This window comes from Hemitrygon akajei, chromosome 1 (assembly GCF_048418815.1).
Source record: "Hemitrygon akajei chromosome 1, sHemAka1.3, whole genome shotgun sequence".
NCBI lineage: Eukaryota > Metazoa > Chordata > Chondrichthyes > Myliobatiformes > Dasyatidae > Hemitrygon > Hemitrygon akajei.
Window position 1 is genome coordinate 84,507,268 of NC_133124.1, and position 18,945 is coordinate 84,526,212.

Sequence of the window (18,945 nt, forward strand, 5' to 3'; positions counted from 1 at the left end):
TTCAGAGCTGTGTGTCAGTCATAGCTAAAAGCAGCACTGGGGCCCCAGAGGGGACTGTATTGGCTTTTTCCTGTTTACCCCATATACCTCGGACTTTAGATATAACACTGAATCACCTGCAGAAATTCTCTGATGACTCAGCAATAGTTGGCTGTATAAAAGGAGGATGGGAGGATGAATATGGGGGCCCTGGTGGATGACTTCATCAAATGATGCAAACTGATCATCTGCAGCTCAACATCAGTAAGACAAAAGAGATGGTGATGGACTTTAGGAAGACTAAACCTGCACTGCTCCCTGTTTCTATTGATGGTTAGGACCTACAAGTACCTGGGGATGCACCTGGATAACAGACTTGAGTGGAGGACCAACAAAAAGGCTGTGTACAAGAAGGGCCAGAGCCACCTCTGCTTCCTGAGGAGACTGAGGTCCTTTGGAGTAAGCAGGCCTCTCCCTCACATGTTCTACCAGTCTGTTGTCACCAGTACAATATTCTATGTGGTAGTGTGCTGGGGCAATGTCATCAACATGGTTGATGCCAACAGGCTCAATAAACTGATTAGAAAGGCTGGCTCTGTCATAGGAGTCAAACTGGACACAATGGACTCTGTGGTAGAGCAAAGGATCCTATGGAAAATCCTGTCAATTCTGGACAATGTTTCTCACCCTCTGCATGCCACCTTGGCTGAACAGAGGAGCACTTTTACTAATAGACTAAGACAACTGCACTGCTCCAAGGAGCACTATATGAGGTCATTCTAATCCTCGGCCATTAGGCTCTATAATGAGTCAACCGATAGCTGGGGAAGTGATGACCCCCTCATGTTAGGCTGTTTGTGGTAACTTATTATTTTTATTCTTACTTACTTCTCTTCTAATATTTGTACATATATGCTCAGCAATGCTACAGTGGCACTGTAATTTCCTTTGGGATCAATAAAGTATCTATCTATGATCAACAATGTCTTCCCATTTTCAGCCATTTCATCTATTCATCTTTGAACAGAGTTGTCACTGAACAGAACCACTTCAATGATTTGGTTTGGTGACTTATGCAAAACTGTACTCAGAACCTCCCTTACTGCTGGCAGAATCAGTTCTTTTCCAATTGTATGGAGCTTTCCAGATTTACAAATGAGCAATGAAATGTTACGAAGCACACAAACGGTCACCGTTTTGTTGTGAAATGCTGGCAAACATGTTTTGAAGTGTTTTCCATTTCAGAATGTTTTCATGAAGTGACTGAAAATAAGCCAAGTTCATGTTTGCTTTATTAGAGTGCATTCTCTTCAAATGTTCAAGGATCCTAGACAGTGTTATTGCCTCATTAAAAAAAAACTTTTCACAAAACAGACACATTGGCTACTGTTGGTTGTTTGGTGCTGGTATAAATCCATATTTCAGATGACTCCACACTATACTGTCTACACTTTTCTGTTTGGTCTGCTTCTGTCATTTTCATTATGGATTAACAACCATGATCAATTGCCTACTGTTTGAGTCCAACCTCAAGTGCTGTGAACAATAAAGGGGAAAGTTATGACATCCTCATAGCCCTGACTCTCTGCCTGGGTCAGTGCTATGTCTGGGGGCTAGAGGAAAAGCAACCAAGACCATTCAAAAGGGCAGATTCTAAACGTGACCCCATTGAATGACATACCCTAATTCACAAGAATTGTGTCACTGCATGAGTATGTGAATCATACCAGCTAATACTGTAGTGAATAGCAATATGCACGGGTGGACCCTGGAAATAACCCTATTTCATGAGTCCTAATTTCTTATGATAGGCCAAATATACAAGTGTCATATTGCTTTTCAACAACTATTATGCACTTTTAGCATAGTCTCAGAGAATGCAGGGTTAGCAAGAGATGAAGTGATTACGTGATCCTTGTAATCAATCATGAGGCACCAAAGATGAAATGATTATAATAAGTTATTAATCTCTTAAATTAAGCCTGTGATCCCTCAGTCGCATACCCGCTTGCTTCCAAGCAACACCCCTCCATCCCCGTTATCTTAATCGCCCCTTAGAAATTCACACCGTTCCCGGGGGAAGGGGGGTGTATAGGCGATATCACCTACCTTAGGAACTACTGAGCTTGAAGGAAACTCCCAACTATAAAATCAACAGCTAACAAACCCAAAAACATTACTGCCTTTTCTCCACAATTACATCATGCTTTAAACAAAGACAAAGTACAGTGACAATACTTTAGCCGCCACAGTGGAAACAATAATTAATTAGGTAATTCCACTCTCGATCAGCTGGTGACCACATTATTATAAATCACTGTAAATTATATAAATAGATCAATTACAAATAACTGTCTTTCATTCACTGCAATTTTCCAGAGAAATGACCCTGCTTTTATTGGAAGAAGTTGCTGCAGTTAAAGATCCCCCAATCTGTTATTTTCCCTGATATACTACATGTAGCCTAATGTTCAAACTGTTGCAATGTTGCCAATAAATATCTAGGTGTTAAAAAAAATCAATGCACATTCTTCATCAGCAAAGTTAAAAATCTGACGCCCAATTCTGATGATGGCTTCATTTTGCCAATTATTATATTTGGCAAGAATTTTCAATTTGACTGGTGAGGCTGAACTTGGAGGATATTGTACAGTTTTGTATACCCTCTTGTAGGAAAGATGTCATTAGGTGTGCAAAGAGCACCAAGACTCAGGAGAATGTTGCCAGGATTCGAGGGCCCAAGTTATTGGGAGGGGACGGGCAGACTAAGACTTTATTCCTTGAAACAGGAAACTGAAGAGTGGCCTTAACAGAATTGTATTAATTCATGAGAGGCATAGATAGGATGAGTCCACAGGATTTTGGTGATAGGGCAAAGATTCAAAAGTAACTTGAGGGGCAACTTTTTCATGCAGAAAGTGGCGCTTATATGGAATGATTTACCAGAGGAAGTGGCTGAGGTAAGTACAATAATGACATTTAAAAGATCTTTGGACAGATATGTGGATAGGAAGTATTTAGAGCGATATGGACAAAATGTGGGACAATGAAATTAGCTTAAATGGGTACCTTAGTTGGCATAGATGTGGTGGACCATAGGGTCCTTTCCTGTGCTGTATTATTCTGTGATCCTTTGACACTATTTTAACCAAACTTCTCCTTGTTGCTTCCCAATGAGAGTGTCCTCACCAAGATACATAGGTTCATTTTTAGTTTACCTGCATCAAGTTTTATTTAATGTCCAATTTAAAGGTGACTTTAATATTTAAATTAAAGATGACTTATATTTTTATGTATAGGAGTTACTTTCTGTTTTATGGTTCTAAATAACTCCATGGCTGCTGAATCTTGCAGTAGGTGACCAGACAGATACTGAAGCCACAACATCTTCAACACATATCCCACCAATGCTACCTGTTCATCAGCAGAGCTGTACGGTGCATCAACTTAAGCATACTACAGTTCAGAGATGAAGTCAAAATCCCCTAAAGATGGTGTGACAGATGTATCACTTGTTGGGGAAGTGGGAAGCATACAGGTCAAGTTGCCCCAGGATTCTGGCTGGGGGACTGTGCGCTGTGCTAGGTCACAAGGTGAGATTGTTGCGAGGCGCTGGTCACTGCTACACCTCACCTCCATACACCAGAACTAGGAAGTGCATGTACAACCCATCAGGATTAGAGGGATAAGGGCCAAACGCAGGCAAATGGGCATCTTGGTTGGCATGGTTGAGATGGGCCAAAGAGCCTATTTCCATGCCATTAGGAGATGCTATTTAATGAAGGAACACAAAAACTTCCCAAGGCATGTGGATCGGTAAGAGGGATACTTATGGACCAAGTGATCCAAGCATAGTGACAGAAAGCATAGTGTAACACTGAATGGGCATTTTGCATTGCTCTTCACCAAGTGGACAGTGCCAGCATCATAGAAGAATCAGAAATGGGTGTAAAATGTTAAAAATGCATTTACAGGCTGTGTACAGTTGTGAAAACCAACCTCTTCTCTGTCTACACCTCCTGTTGCTAACATAATCAAAGACCCCTCCTGCCTGAGTCATTCTTTTCTTGCCTTCAATCAGACAGAAGATACAAAAACTTGAGAACAAATACCACCAGGCTTATGCAGAGATCAAGGACAGATTCTGCTGTTATAACACTTTTGAATAGATCACTTGTATGATAAAGATGAACTCCTGATCTCCCCAGCAACCTCATCTTGAAGCTTGCATTTTATTTGTCTGCCTGCACTGCACTTTCTCTGTAACTATAATACTACATTCTTCATTCCGTTATTATTTTTTCCCTTTGTTCTACCTCAGTGTATTTATGTATGCAATGATCTGTCTGGAAGGCATGCAAACAAAACTTTACACTGTATTTCAGTACATGATACAACAGTAAACCAATTAACAATTACACTTCAAATAAATAAGTCACCAGGTCTGGATAGAATGCATTGGCTGGATAGTACAATAATGGTTTGCCAATATCTTTCACTGCTTCCTATGGATAAGAGAAAAGTGCCCGAGGAATGGAAAGGGGCAAATGTAACATCTTTATTTGACGAGGCCAGTCAGTTTAACCTCAGTGGAGGGGTAGATTTTAGAAACAATAATCAGTAGAAAAATAATATGCACTTAGAGAAGTTTTGAAGTAATAGTGGAGAGTCAGAATAGCTTTGTTAATGGGAACTCATGTGTGAATAACACAATTGAATCTTTTGATGAGGTATCAGAGAAGGCCATTGAAAGGATGTTGTCAACATGGTCTTTCAGAGGCATCTGACAAGGATCTACACAAAAGGCTGGTTAACCAAATTGAGGCATATGGAATTAAAGAGTCAATGTTAGCATGAATAGGAAATTGGCTTTAGTTCAGAAAGCACAGTGGCTTACAAATGTAGAGAAAAAGGAGTTGGAACAGGTCTTTGGACCGTCATTCCTGTTCCACTGTTTCACTGTGCTAACAGCTGATCATCTAGATTTAGCCTCTGCTGTACTCTCTCCTCATATCCCACTCTCTAGAACTCTCTCCTTCATGAATATATTTAATCACCATTGTGCCTGAGTGTATCAATCCTTTAAAGTGTGAAGATGTTGCAAAATCAGAGTTGTAAAGTATACTGAATCCTAAAATGAATAATGGCAGGGAAGTCAGATTAACCTTTTATAAAAGGCTGATAAAACCATAACTACATTATTATTATGACAAAGAAGCCATCCAGCCCATCCTGTCCCCCAGCAGTTTCATTCCAGCTTGCAAATTATTCTGTCTCTCTCTCTCTCTCACACACACCTACACCCACACACACACAATCATACTCATCAATCCCCCTTAGGTTCTTTTCATAAATTACCAACACTAGCAGTAACCAATTAGCCTACCAATCAATTGCTTTATTAATTGGAGCAATTCTAGTCACCTAACTTTGGGACAGGGCACAGAAGGGATTAACAACAAGCTGAAAAAAATCAACCTGCTGGAGGAGCTCAGCAGATCAGACAGTATCTGCAGAGGGAAATCAACAGTCAATATTTTGAGTTGAGTGTGAGCAGGAGTGGACTGAGCACACAGCCTTCAGGGTCTCCAGGGCTCAGCGTGATGGGACTAGAGATGTTGTAGCCCCCAAAGACTGACCGTGGCCTTTCTATAAGAAGTCCAGTATCCAATTGCAGAGGGAGGTGTTCAGACCCAGTGAGGACAGTTTCTCCGTCAGTTTCTGGGGTATCATAGTGTTGAATGCCGAACTGAAGTTTATAAGTAGCAACACACACAAAATGCTGGTGGAACACAGCAGGCCAGGCAGCATCTATAAGAAGCACTGTCGACGTTTCGGGCCGAGACCCTTCGTCAGGACTAACTGAAAGGAAAGATAGTAAGAGATTTGAAAGTAGTGGGGGGAGGGAGAAATGTGAAATGATAGGAGAAGACCGGAGGGGGTGGGATGAAGCTGAGAGCTGGAAAGGTGATTGCGAAAGTGATACAGAGCTGGAGAAGGGAAAGGATCATGGGACGGGAGGCCTCGGGAGAAAGAAAGGGGGAGGGGGAAGCACCAGAGGGAGACGGAGAACAGGCAGAGTGATGGGCAGAGAGAGAGAAAAAAAAACAAACTAAATATGTCAGGGATGGGGTAAGAAGGGGAGGAGGGGCATTAACGGAAGTTAGAGAAGTCGATGTTCATGCCATCAGGTTGGAGGCTACCCAGCCGGTATATAAGGTGTTGTTCCTCCAACCTGAGTTTGGATTTATTTTGACAATAGAGGAGGCCATGGATAGACATATCAGAATGGGAATGGGATGTGGAATTAAAATGTGTGGCCACTGGGAGATCCTGCTTTCTCTGGTGGACCGAGCATAGGTGTTCAGCAAAATGGTCTCCCAGTCTGCGTCGGGTCTCACCAATATATAAAAGGTCGCACCAGGAGCACCGGACACAGTATACCACACCAGCCGACTCACAGGTGAAGTGTTGCCTCACCTGGAAGGACTGTCTGAGGCCCTGAGTGGTGGTTAGGGAGGAAGTGTAAGGGCAGGTGTAGCACTTGTTCCACTTACAAGGATAAGTGCCAGGAGGGAGATTGGTGGGAAGGGATGGGGGGGTCGAGTGGACAAGGAAGTTGCGTAGGGAGCGATCCCTGCGGAAAGCAGAAGGGGGGGAGGGAAAGATGTGCTTGGTAGTGGGATCCCGTTGGAGGTGGTGGAAGTTACGGAGCATTATACGTTGGACCTGGAGGCTGGTGAGGTGGTAGGTGAGGACAAGGGGAACCCTATCCCGAGTGGGGTAGCGGGTGGATGGGGTGAGGGCAGATGTGCGGGAAATGGGAGAGATGCGTTTGAGAGCAGAGTTGATGGTGGAAGAAAGGAAGCCCCTTTGTTTAAAAAAGGAAGACATCTCCTTCGTCCTGGAATGAAAAGCCTCATCCAGAGAGCAGATGCGGCGGAGACTGAGGAATTGTGAGAAGGGGATAGTATTTTTGCAAGAGACAGGGTGGGAAGAGGAATAGTCCAGGTAGCTGTGAGAGTCTGTAGGCTTATAGTAGATATCATTAGGTAGGCCGTCTCCAGAGATGGAGACAGAAAGATCAAGAAAGGGGACTGCTATAAATAGCAGTCTGGCATATGAGACCCCATTTTCCAGGTGGGACAGGACAGAGTGGAGGACAGAGGCTATTGCATCATCTGTGGATCAATTTGAGTGACTGGCGAACTGGAAAGGGTCCAGTGTAGCTGGCAGAAAGGCTTTAATATGCTCCATGACCAGCAACTCAAAGCACTTCATAATGGCTGATGTTAATGCCACCAGGCGATAGTCACTTAGGCAGGTAACTGTCGCCGCCTTTGGCACTGGAATGATGGCTGCTGCCTTGAAAGCCAAGGGGACAATGGATTGTTCCAGAGAGATGAAAAACCCAGGGGCAATGTAAACAAATATAGACAACCATATAAACAAGTTGTTGGTTATTATATTAACAAAATAATACAAGGCACTAATAGTTTAGAAAATATTTTCAACTATTTAACTCATAGGAAACCCAGAGATACCTTCCATTCAAAAATAAGGCTGACCAAGGTCTTGTATGGCAACGTCCCTAATCAACCCTGCGACCAGCACCGTACAATGTAACATCTACAGGCTTGAGAACACTGTCCGATAGGTCATCCTCACTCAGTTTAAACAGGACAATCTCTGTACACACTGGGACACCAACAACATATGCCGCACTGCACATCCTCTGCGAGAGCACAATGCAAAGCAACCCCACTCTCAACAAAGTAGCAGAGAATTTAAAAATCCAGTCTTTTCAATGAAGTCAAAGTATATTTCTGAAGGTGTAATGAAAACCAGCTGATTCATAACATTTGCATTGTGATGCATATATTTGTTTTAAAGTCAATGAAACATTCCTTAAGAATGTCAGTTAGCCATGGAATTAGTTATCAAACTCACTTAGGATTTTACCACTTGAGAATTTCATCCACTTTGCAAGAGACAAAATAAACAGTTTTTCACTGCAGATGCTCACCATAAAACCTGGCTCACTCAAAGCATAAGAGATGATTAGATTTAGTCATACAGAGAAGCAAGGAACCAAGTCATTCAACCCATCAACGCTACTCTAACAACCAATCATTTACACCAATCCTACAGTAACCCTTTTTTACTCCTCACGTTTTCACAATTCCTCCAGATTCTACACTTAACTACATACTAGGGACAACATACAATAGCCAAATAACCTACCAACATGTAAGAAATCAGAGTGCATGGAGATAACCTATGCTGTTACAAAGAGAATGCACGAACTCCGCAGGTTTATCTGAACCGGGTCCCTGGCGTTGTGAAGCAACAACACTACTAACTATGTTGTTGTGCTCCCCAGTTTGTGCGAAAGAGCAGATTAAAGATATTGCATGAGATTTCAGAGCAGGCAATCTAGGAGGCAATGAATTACAGCCACTTGGGGATTACAAGGGACAGTAGAGAAATCTGTGAAGAAATTCAACTCAACATTAACTCTGTTAAGTTTAACCTGCTTAAGCCAGAACCATCCTGATGGTCCTCCCATCTCCACTGGAGACCTGGGCCACTCCAGGTATCCCACTGAGCCAAGAGCTGAACAATCAAATGCAGAAGCAACAGAACTCCAACTTCCAGGCTAAATCTAACCAAAATGCTTCTGGTTCTTCGCCATTTTGTTGCCTCACAGCACTACCTCAATTCAACCAGTTTACAGATCAACTCTGGTTGACACTTCAGAAATATTAGTGTCTTCTCACTGAGCAGAGGACATTGTGAGATCCCATCCAGTTTAGTCTCATTTTCCATTTCAAGATAAGGTAACTTCTCTTTTTGGAAGAAGTTGAATGAGCTAGAAATGCTGCAACAATCCATGTTTTAGTGGTGAGCGATACTTACTATTGTGCACAGTCGATGAGCTGGTACTCATTTGACCTTTCAAAGCACGCCTTCACACCTTCGTCATCCCAAAGTGCTTTTGCATGATCGAAAAATTCCTGTAAATGGGAAAAAAGTTTATGTTAAATATATAGTTCCAAAAGCACAATGTGAAATAAGCATCTTTTCATCTGAAACATAATGATATTGGTCTTAGTTTATTATCGTCACATATATCAAGATAGTGAAGAGTTTGCATTGCATACTGTTCATATAGATCATTACACGGTGCATTGAGGTAGAACAATGTAAAGCAGTAACAATGCAGAAAAAAGTTCAAAAGCTGCAGAAAAAACGCAGTGCAGCTAAGTATCAAAGTGAAAGATCATAGCAAGATAGATCGTGAGGTTAAGAGTTCATATCATACAGAAGGTCCATTCAGAAGCTGGAAAACAATAGAACAGAAGCTGTCCTCGAGCCTGGTGGCATGTGCTTTCAGGCTGTTGCATGTTCTGCTTGATGATGCAGATTTATCCAAATGAGTTTTCCAAGTATTTATGGTCCACATCTGCCTTCTCCACCCCAGTTTCCATTGAATAGAACTTGGGATTCAGGAGTTATCTCATTAGTAAGGAGCAAGCCTTTCTGTAAGAGTGTGCAGCAACAGAAAGGAGAGCAGGAGCCTACTGTATGGCTCCTGGAACCTGCTCTGATTGTTGCCCTTAACTCTTGTCTCTAATCTGTTCTCCTTTGCTCTCTGGAATTTCAATCAGAAACAGATTCAAATTACATTACTCTCAAACATTTGGAATTGATTTATTATTGTCACATGAACTGATCCATAGAGCTAATTTCAAAACATGAGAACATTGAAGCACTGCACCAAGGTGCAATGACATTTCTTGCTCCTAATACATCTGATCCTGAGAGTATCTGATAGGGGAAAAACTGAGAAGATGCTTCTTCTGGTAGAGGAATTATTGACTAAAGGGGCACAGTGTCAGGATAAATGAGTCCCCCATTTATGATTTTCTTCTCTCAGAGAGTTGTGAATGTTTGTTATTATCACAGAAAGCAGTGAATGCTGAATCTCTGAATATGTTGAAGGCTAATCGTGGGAAATCAACTCTGATCAAGGTGAACAGATACATATAAGAGAGGATCTGAAGCCAATGGTCAGACTAACCAAGACCTTGGAGCATGTTCCAATCGCCAAATTGACAACTCCTGCTCCGCTTTCTCATGCTCCACACTACTGCCATGATCCGGGAAAAGGAAAATCTCCTACTGAATACTTTCGATGGCAATCTATTATTCACAGCTTTATAATTTTGACCTGATTCTATTTAGCTGATTATTTTGACGAATGAAACATTATTTATTTAGACGAATGAAACATTATTTATTTATTTACAGATACAGCACGGGAACTACAAACCTGCACCCACCCAACTACACTCATGTGGGAGGAAACCCACACTGACATAGGGAGGCCATGGAAACTGATTAGAGACGGCAGCGGAATTGAACCCAGGTCGCTGGCGCTAATAGTGTGTCGCTAAGCCTCCCCAGACTGAGGTCTCTGCACATATCCAGTGGCTGGACATGCTGGATTAGTCTGCAACTGCTTTCCCCAAAGATGGAAAGGCCTGGTATGGAAACACCTACAAAAGGTAGTTCATAGAGCCCAGTCCATCACAGATAAAGCCTACCGCACCATTGAGCACATCTACATGGAATGTTTTCACAGGAAAGCAGCATCCATTATCAAAGACCCCCCATCACCCAGACTGTGCTCTTCTTTCACTGCTGCCATCAGGAAGATGGTACAGGAGCTTCTGGACCCACACCACCAGATTCAGAAACAGCTATAACCCTTCCCCCCAACTTTCAGGGTCTTTAACTCCACTTCCCCTATCACCGTACTATTCCCATAACCTATGGACTCACCTCAAGGACTCTTCATCTCACGTTCTCGAAATTTATTGTTTATTTATTTATTTATTTTTTTCTCATTTTGTATTTGCATAGTTTGTTGTTTTTCTGCACATTGGTTGTTTGTCCGATCTTTCGTTGATTCTGTTGTGTCCCTTGGATTTACTGTGTACGCCCGCATGAAAACAAATCTCAGGGTTGTATCTGGTTACGTATATGGTATTTGATAATAAATTTACTTTGAACTTTGGAAGTCTCTCATTAATGGTTACAAAGCTCTGAATTTGTGTGTTTGACTAATGATAATTTTATCTTTCATAAATGTAAATCATTTGAAAATCAAAGGAATACAATTTTCCACAATGGGCCTGAAGATTCTTCAAACAAAGAACAAAAGAGGAAAAATGCTTTAATAAAAAAGTAACAAAGTCCACACTTCTCTACCTTTTTGTTTAGACAAATACAAAGGACAGACTGTAGATATCCAGAAGGATGTCTGTGCTTTGACAGAATAGTCTTACCACCCCATAAAATAAAGTTGCCTTTCAATGTACTAGCATTACAGAATGTTTCAATGATCAAAATTATGGTTCAAATGTATAGCTTGACAATGTCCTGCCCTTTGGTTTAAGAAGCTTTCCTGACAAGCTGATGATTGATAATGTTATAGAAATTTTTCTTGAAACGATTCTCCATTTTAAGCATCAAGATTGAACAGTTGGGTAATATTAAACAGATGTGTGATTAGTGACATGAGTAAAAAGAACAAGCTTTACTCACTGATATTCTTCCATTCTTGTCAACACAAATGGAATCATATCACGTGAAAACAGATTCTTCAGCCCATCAACTACAAAGCATCAAGCAACCATTCACACTCATGATAATCCCATTTTTAAATTCTCCTTATGTTCTCATCAACTCAGTAGTTGGTACTACCACTCACTTGCACAGGTAACCTAGCAAACTGCACGTCTTTGGGATGTTCTCACAGAGAGAACGTGCAAACTCCACACAGACAGTGCTGGAGACCAGGATTGAACTTGGGACACTGAGGCTGTGAGGTAGCAGAGGCCACTGTGCTGCTGCACTTAAATTAGGGAAGAGGCCGGGAGGAGAATTCAGATGAAAGACCAAGCAACAATTTTGGCATGAGATTAGGTAAGAAGTGTTGGCTGGATTTCAACTTCCCATCCCAAGTCCAATCGGGGTCACACCCCAGAGCCCAGTGTATCTGGCAAGTACAAGAAGAATGTCTGTGGTTGCAGAAGGGCTGTGGTTAATGAGAGGAGGCCCATCTTCTTGTAATGTTTAAGCATCTGTACACTAAAGCTCAGAAAGCTATGGACCAAGTGCTGGAATATGGGGCTGGTGCAGATGACTATTTGATAGTCAATGTAGACATGACAGGCCAAAAGGTGTACTTCCCCACTGTATGACTGTAAAACTCCTGGTATGGTTCAGTTACCCATAGGTCGGTCCAATGGTGGGAGCAAAAGTTAAAGTATCTGGAGCATGCAGTCTAAATCAAGGACCTCTCCCACTCGTCATTCTCTTTCATTCTCTCTCTCATCAGGCAGGACACACAAACACCAGAGAGCACATGCCACCAGACTCAGTGACATCTTCTACCCTGCTGTTATCAGATGCTTGAACAACTTCTCATGTTCTAATGATGAATTCTTGGTCTTGATCTTCCAATACACCTTGTTGCAACCTTTGCACCTCATGTGTTTACCCGCAGTGCACTTTGTAACTGCTTTCCTCTTTACTACCTTGATCTACTTGCATATGGCATGATCTCTCCAGATGCTATGCAACAAAAGCTTTGCAATATATCTCAGCACAAATGACACAAATAAACCAATACCTATACTGAAATATATGGCATACTGCACAACTGGAGGAACTCAGCAAGTCAGCCAGTAGTGATGGAGAGGAATAGACAGTCAATGTTTGTGCTGAGACTCTTCATCAGGACTCAGGATTTCCAGCATCTACAGAACCAACTGTGTCTATGATTTGCCAGCAGTTAAAAATGTTATCAAACTGGCAAGAGTGCCGAAAAGATGTACAAAGTTTGAAGTGGATACAATTACTCCGTGTGGTTTGACCAGAGATTTCTAGAGCTGCAACATTACCTCTTGGCTCTTGAACTCAGTCCCCTGACTAATAAAGGCAAACACAGCAGATGCCTTAACTACTCCATCAACTTGCATAGCATCTTTGAGGGATCTATGATCTCAGACCCTAAATCCAAGAGAGAATGGGCAAGGGCATCATGGGATGGGCAACCACAACATCACTCTGCATTTACACGCTACCTCTAATGGAGTGAGGTAACTCAAGGGCTTCTCATGACAGCACCTAAACAACACAGTCTTGCAGAGAGGTGGTTGAAGAGACTGGTCAATACTGTGGGTTTATAAAGAGTTGGAGATCCAGGAAGGGGTTGCCAAAGCTTATGAGCTCAGTAACTGAAGGCAAGGTCTTCAATGGAAAAATGATTAAATTTGGGGATTGTTGAAAAGACAGAAATGAAAGAGTGCAGAGGGACTGGAGAAGGCAACAAACACAGAGAGCAAGAGCTGTTGAGTGGGATAGAAAATATTCTTAAATACAGAAAATAAAACTATTTAGTTATATCATTGTGAAAGTTACTTATGTCCACATTTTCAATGATATTGCAAGCCTTGACCACTTAAAACAAAGACTAAACACCCAAGAGTTTAGGAACAGCAAAAGTTCACAACAGAGTCTCTTGCTCAGATATCTAGTCTAATAGTCTAGTGCCAAACATGGCTAGAACAAGTTAAAGCAAGACACTGCCTGAGCCCTCGGATGGATTTAGAGGATCCCAGACCAAGAGAACTTCCAAGTGGACCACAACCTTGTTTGGAGGCTTGCTTGCCTCAGTGATCTGGGGAAAAATATTGATTCTAGTCAGGACTTTATGCTTTGACTCTTAGTAGGATTACCCATGCCAAACAGGTCAAAGGGTAGTGGACAGACTAAACATGGTCCACCGGTCTTCCCAGTTCATGGGTTCAGCTCAGGGCTAATAACCCTGACTGGCCAAACAAAACTGCTACTGAAACAGCAGTAAAGAATCCTTCTACATCAGATTGCAACGGCATTCCTGAGTCTTCTGTCCAGGATTTGCATGACTAACAGTAGGGAAAACTGAGAGGCTTTTTTAACACAATGAAGGAAACTCTGAACACTGCCAGAGATGGACAACCTCCACTGCTGCCCTAAATGCCAGCGGCATAACGAGCAGTAAGTAAGTAAAACAAGAGAAGTAGCCTTGATTTCTTGGCTGGAATCTGTTAGGATAGGAAATGTTTGGACAGATATGGGCTGAAAGACCTGCTTCATGTTGTGTGCTCTTCATTTGATGGCATTATTCAGAAAGGTTCTCTAGTCATTGACATATCTGGGGATGCTTGCTGTTCTGAAAATTAGCTGCTTTCTTTCCTGGATTACAAACGTGACCATGCATGTAATATCTGGTCGGCTGTTAGGTGCCTTGGCAGATCATTTATCCCAAATGGTGCAACATAAAACTTTGTTTCCCTTTCTTACTGGAGTTCATTATAACAAACTGCCAGGAGATCAACTTAACTGAAGGAGGTATTTTCAGTAAACATTACATCAACACCTGGGCGATGGTCGATGAGTCATTAAAAGTCTTTAAAAATTGTCACTTCAGCTCCCAAAGGATTAAATTAGCAACAGGACTTTTCCCAGTACTACTTGTTTGTGCTGTTTATTCTGTCTATTGCGTGTCAAACTCCAGGGAATGGGCATCTCTGACTGGTCACAGTTCTGGGATGTTGTCTTCTTCTGAGGCAGTCCCTCAGAACCGAGGATGACTTGCTTCTAGTCCAGCTGTTCAGGTTGTGCTGGCTAATGCAGCCAGTTTAGGACTCGCACATCTTTTTTTACCACAGGGAGGTGAGGTGGAGTGCTTGTTCCACCACCTACACTGGATTTCCACAGGCTCCCAATCCATAGACTTGAGGTTCTCGAAGCCATCCCAGACGTTCTCCATTTTAGTTTTGTGTGCTACAGAGAGGCGCAGTGACCAGAGCAGCATCTCATAGCTTCAGTGACCCAGGTTCAATCCTGACCTCTTGTGCTGTCTGTGTGGAGTCTGCACGTTCTTCCTTTGTAGATTTTCTTGGGATCCTCTGGTTTCCTTTCATACCCCAATATGAATGTTGGGAGGTTAATTGTCTCCTGTAGTAGAATCTAAGGGGAGTTAATTGGAATATGGAGAGAAAAGATATCTGGACAGGTATTGGCTTTGGTATATTATTGTCACATGTGGTTCAGGTAAGCAATAAAGTACAAGATCATAACGAGGCAGATTGTGAGGTTCAGAGTCCATTTTATTGTAATAGGGAACCACTAAATAATCTTACTGCAGCAGGGTAGAAGCTGTCCTTGAGCTGAATGATAGGTGCTTTCAAGCTTCTGTATCTTCTGTCTAATGGGAGAAAGGAGAAGAGAGAATGTCTGGGTTGATGGGGGGCTTTGATAATGCCAGTTGCTTTTCTGAGGCAGTAGGACATACAGACACAGAGTCCATAGAGGAGAGGATGGTTTCCGTGATGGCCACAACTCTCTACAGTTTCCTCTGGTCATATACAAAGCTGTTACCATACAAAGCTGTTATGCATCTAGACAGGTTGTTTTCTATGGCACTTCAATCAATCCATATATAAATAAATATAATCTGTCTATTTATTTAGAGATACTGCACTGAACAGCCCTTCCTGCCTTCTGAGCCGTGCTGCCCAGTGACCTACTTACTTAACCCAAGCCTAATCACAGGACAATTTACAATGACTAACCAGTACGTCTTTGCACCGTGGGAGGAAACCCATGCTCGTACGGCAAAAATGTACAAACTTCATTGCAGAGGACACCGGAATTTAACTTCATGCTCCAATGGCAAGAGTTGATGAGGATATACCAGATTTCTTTACAAACATGGACAAGAAAAGGTTTACATGGATATGGGTCAAGCGTAGGTAGTTGGGACTAGCTTAGTTTTATTTATATATTTGGAAACACAGCACGTTCTAGGCCCTTTCAACCACTCGAGACGCACCACAAAGCAACCCCTGATTTGTGACAGGACAATTTAAATGACCAATTAACCAACTGACCAGTACGTCTTTGGACTGTAGGAGGAAACTGGAGGACCTGGTGAAAACCCACTCTTTCCAGGGGAAGGGTGTAAAGACTCCCTACAGATGACATTGGAATTTAACTCTGATGCCCCAAGCTTAGGTGAACATCTTGGTCAGAATGGACAAATTGGGCTTAAGGGCAACACACTCAAAATGCTGAAGGAACTCTGCAGACCAGGCAGCATCTATGGAAAAAAGTACAGTCGACATTTCTGGATGTGGCCGCAAACCAGAGTACCTAAGAGAAGCCTATACAGTTATAGGGAGAATATGCATCTCTACACAGACACCAGCTGGGTCAGGACTGAATCCATTTTGTGGCACTACGAGGCAGTGGCTCTGAATGCTGAGCCACACCTTTTGAAAACATCCTTGCATCCTTTCTCTGCCCATCCAGACAAACTCTTACTGTGATGGAGTTCATAACAGAATACCTCGTTTGGGTGTCAGATGTTTGGTGGTGAACATAGTGAACACTAGGCTCAAGAACAGATTCTACCCCACTCTGAACAGACATCTGGCATGATAGACTCTTGACTTTCCCTTGTTAAGATCATGCATTTTATTGTTTACCTGCATTGCATTTTCCCTGTAGCTGTTACACTTGACTCTGCATTGTTATTGTTTTTCCTTGTTCCAGCTCAGTGCATTGTGTAATGACATTATCTGTATGAATGGTATGCAAGGCAGGCTTTTCTTGGTACATGTAACAATAATAAACTAATACCAACATTATACCACTAATGTGGTCTGTCTATCAGAGCCCGAGGTGCACAAGGAGAGCTTTGATATAGGGAAGGGTGCCTGGTAGGAGACACTGACATCAGCTTGCTTATCCATCCGGTGAATCGGGAGCATTTTGTGGAGAAAAAGTCGACGTTACCCTGCAGTGATGAGAAGTGCCTGCTGTAGGTAATGCATGTCTCATGAGCACGGGAGAAGCAGAGTTCAGTAAATGGAACAATAATCTGCTGCAGGAACTCAGGAGGCTGAGCAACATTGATGGGAGTAGCATTGTTTTTCCAGATTCCAGCGTCTGCAGTCTCTTTTGTCGGCAACCTAATAAAGTCTGACTCTATTAACCAACTAAACGATCTTTCCGATTGTTGAACATCCAAACTTATAACAGAGAAATCCATCATCCCAGCTTAATGCCTCAACACTACTGATATTTTTAATATGAAACGTTGCTTCAAATTACAGTGATGCACTAAACCACAGGATCTCGAGGTACCATGAATGTGGTCGAAGTTCACAAATGTTTCTGTAACCAGGCACTTAGTAGGCACAACAGAGGCTGCTTGTGCTCTTGTTGACTCCTAGAAGTTGCCAGAGTATAAAGGATTAATCATCTTCCTGTGGACTTACTGCTGTGACCTTTTCATTTCAGAGACATGTAGCTATGAGTTAAGCTGACGAGAAGCTTCACTACCTCTTCCAAAAGACTTTTCATTGGCAATGGACTTGTGCATTCAGTGCATTTGTTTTTTCTTTTGCCCAGTCTGTGCTTGAAGTTGAAGTTCAGCTTGATTAAACTTGCTCTGTCTTTCAGTTCTCCAAGCATAATTCACAGGGGGGCAAACTGCAGTTGCCGAAGAACTTTAGCCAAGTGAGAACTCTTACTGTGAATGCTGGCACCCTGTTGAGTGTCTGTGCCAAGCCTAAATGTTGCTTCATGTGAACATGCACAAGTGCAGAACGAAGGCCATGGCCTTCAATTGTTTTCCCTCCTTCATCCATCTCTGGCTGAGAATGGCTCCACACAGATTCCAACTGGAATTCCATCCCTCACCTTTCAGATCCATTCATGACAGACAACCCAAAGTGTTCAGTGTTGACTGTAACTCTACTCTCACTGCAACCTGAGATCTTTGCCTGATTTTGTGTCCCGTCAGAAACACTCTGCCGACCTTTATCTCTCCAGCAGCCAGCACCTCGCTCTATCTCTTAAATGAAGGAGGAGTCTGACAATGCCAGAAAACCAAAACAATAACAGACAATGCCAGAAGCACTCAGTAGGGCAGACAGCACTGAGTTCAATTATTAGAGATATCCATCTTTACTCGTTTATACCAGAACAGTGCTGATGTGACGTTGTCCACCTGTAACATTTAACTTCAATCTTCTCCATTGATTTGCTGAGAATATTGTGTTATGATCCAGATTTTGCTTGTTCCGCATCTCATAATTATGTTGAACGGCTAACTTTAAAAACGATTACAGTACAAACATTTAAACTATGAGAGGCATAGATAACGTTGATGACAGCATTTCTTTATTTCAGAGAAAGGGAGTCTACAACTAGGGGGAATAAGTTTAGGATGAGAAGGGCACGATTTAAAGGTAGTGAGAGGAATGAGTTGCCAGAGGAAGTATTTAAAGCAGCTACAATGGTATCAATAGTATCAGTTGGATGGGTGCATGGAGGGATGGGCTTGGAGAGAAAAGGCTGAACATAGAAAATTGGGACTAGCTGGTGGGCACTGTGGTCAGTATTGACTGGTTGGGCCGGTATTTATGCTGAATAGCTCTATGACTCTATGACCTGATGAAATAAAAGCAGACAATGTTGGAAACACTCAGTTGGTCAGACATCTATGGAACAAGGAATGAAGTTCATTTTTCAGGTCAAAGGCCCTTTGTCAGAACACAGAGATAAATCATTAACTTGATATTTCCTTCAACAGATGCTACCTGACTTGTTAAGTGTTTCCAGCATTTTTCTACCTCAGAGCTGTCCTGGTTTGAAGTTTTATTTCATTCTTTTCCTTAATCTAGTCCTTAAAAAATCTTTCATGATTCTTTTCACCTATCAGATATCAGGACAGCTCCTGGATACAACTTCTCCTCTGAATCTTTCTTTCCCCTCATTGCTTTCTGATCCACCTGCTTCTTGCTGTGCCCCTCTCTGGCTCTGAAAACTCCCAGTCTT

The 18,945-nt window shown here is 42.2% G+C and overlaps 1 protein-coding gene across 5 annotated transcripts in view; it reads right to left on the minus strand.

Annotated features, from left to right (window-relative positions):
* LOC140728390 (guanine nucleotide-binding protein G(s) subunit alpha-like) overlaps positions 1 to 18,945 on the minus strand; it is a 362,674-nt gene that overhangs the window by 111,455 nt on the left and 232,274 nt on the right. For all 5 annotated transcript variants that reach the window (XM_073047061.1, XM_073047052.1, XM_073047043.1 and 2 more), the window contains one exon: positions 8,899 to 8,996. In XM_073047061.1, the coding sequence (XP_072903162.1) occupies positions 8,899 to 8,996 (98 nt within the window). The remainder of the gene's footprint in view (positions 1 to 8,898; positions 8,997 to 18,945) is intronic.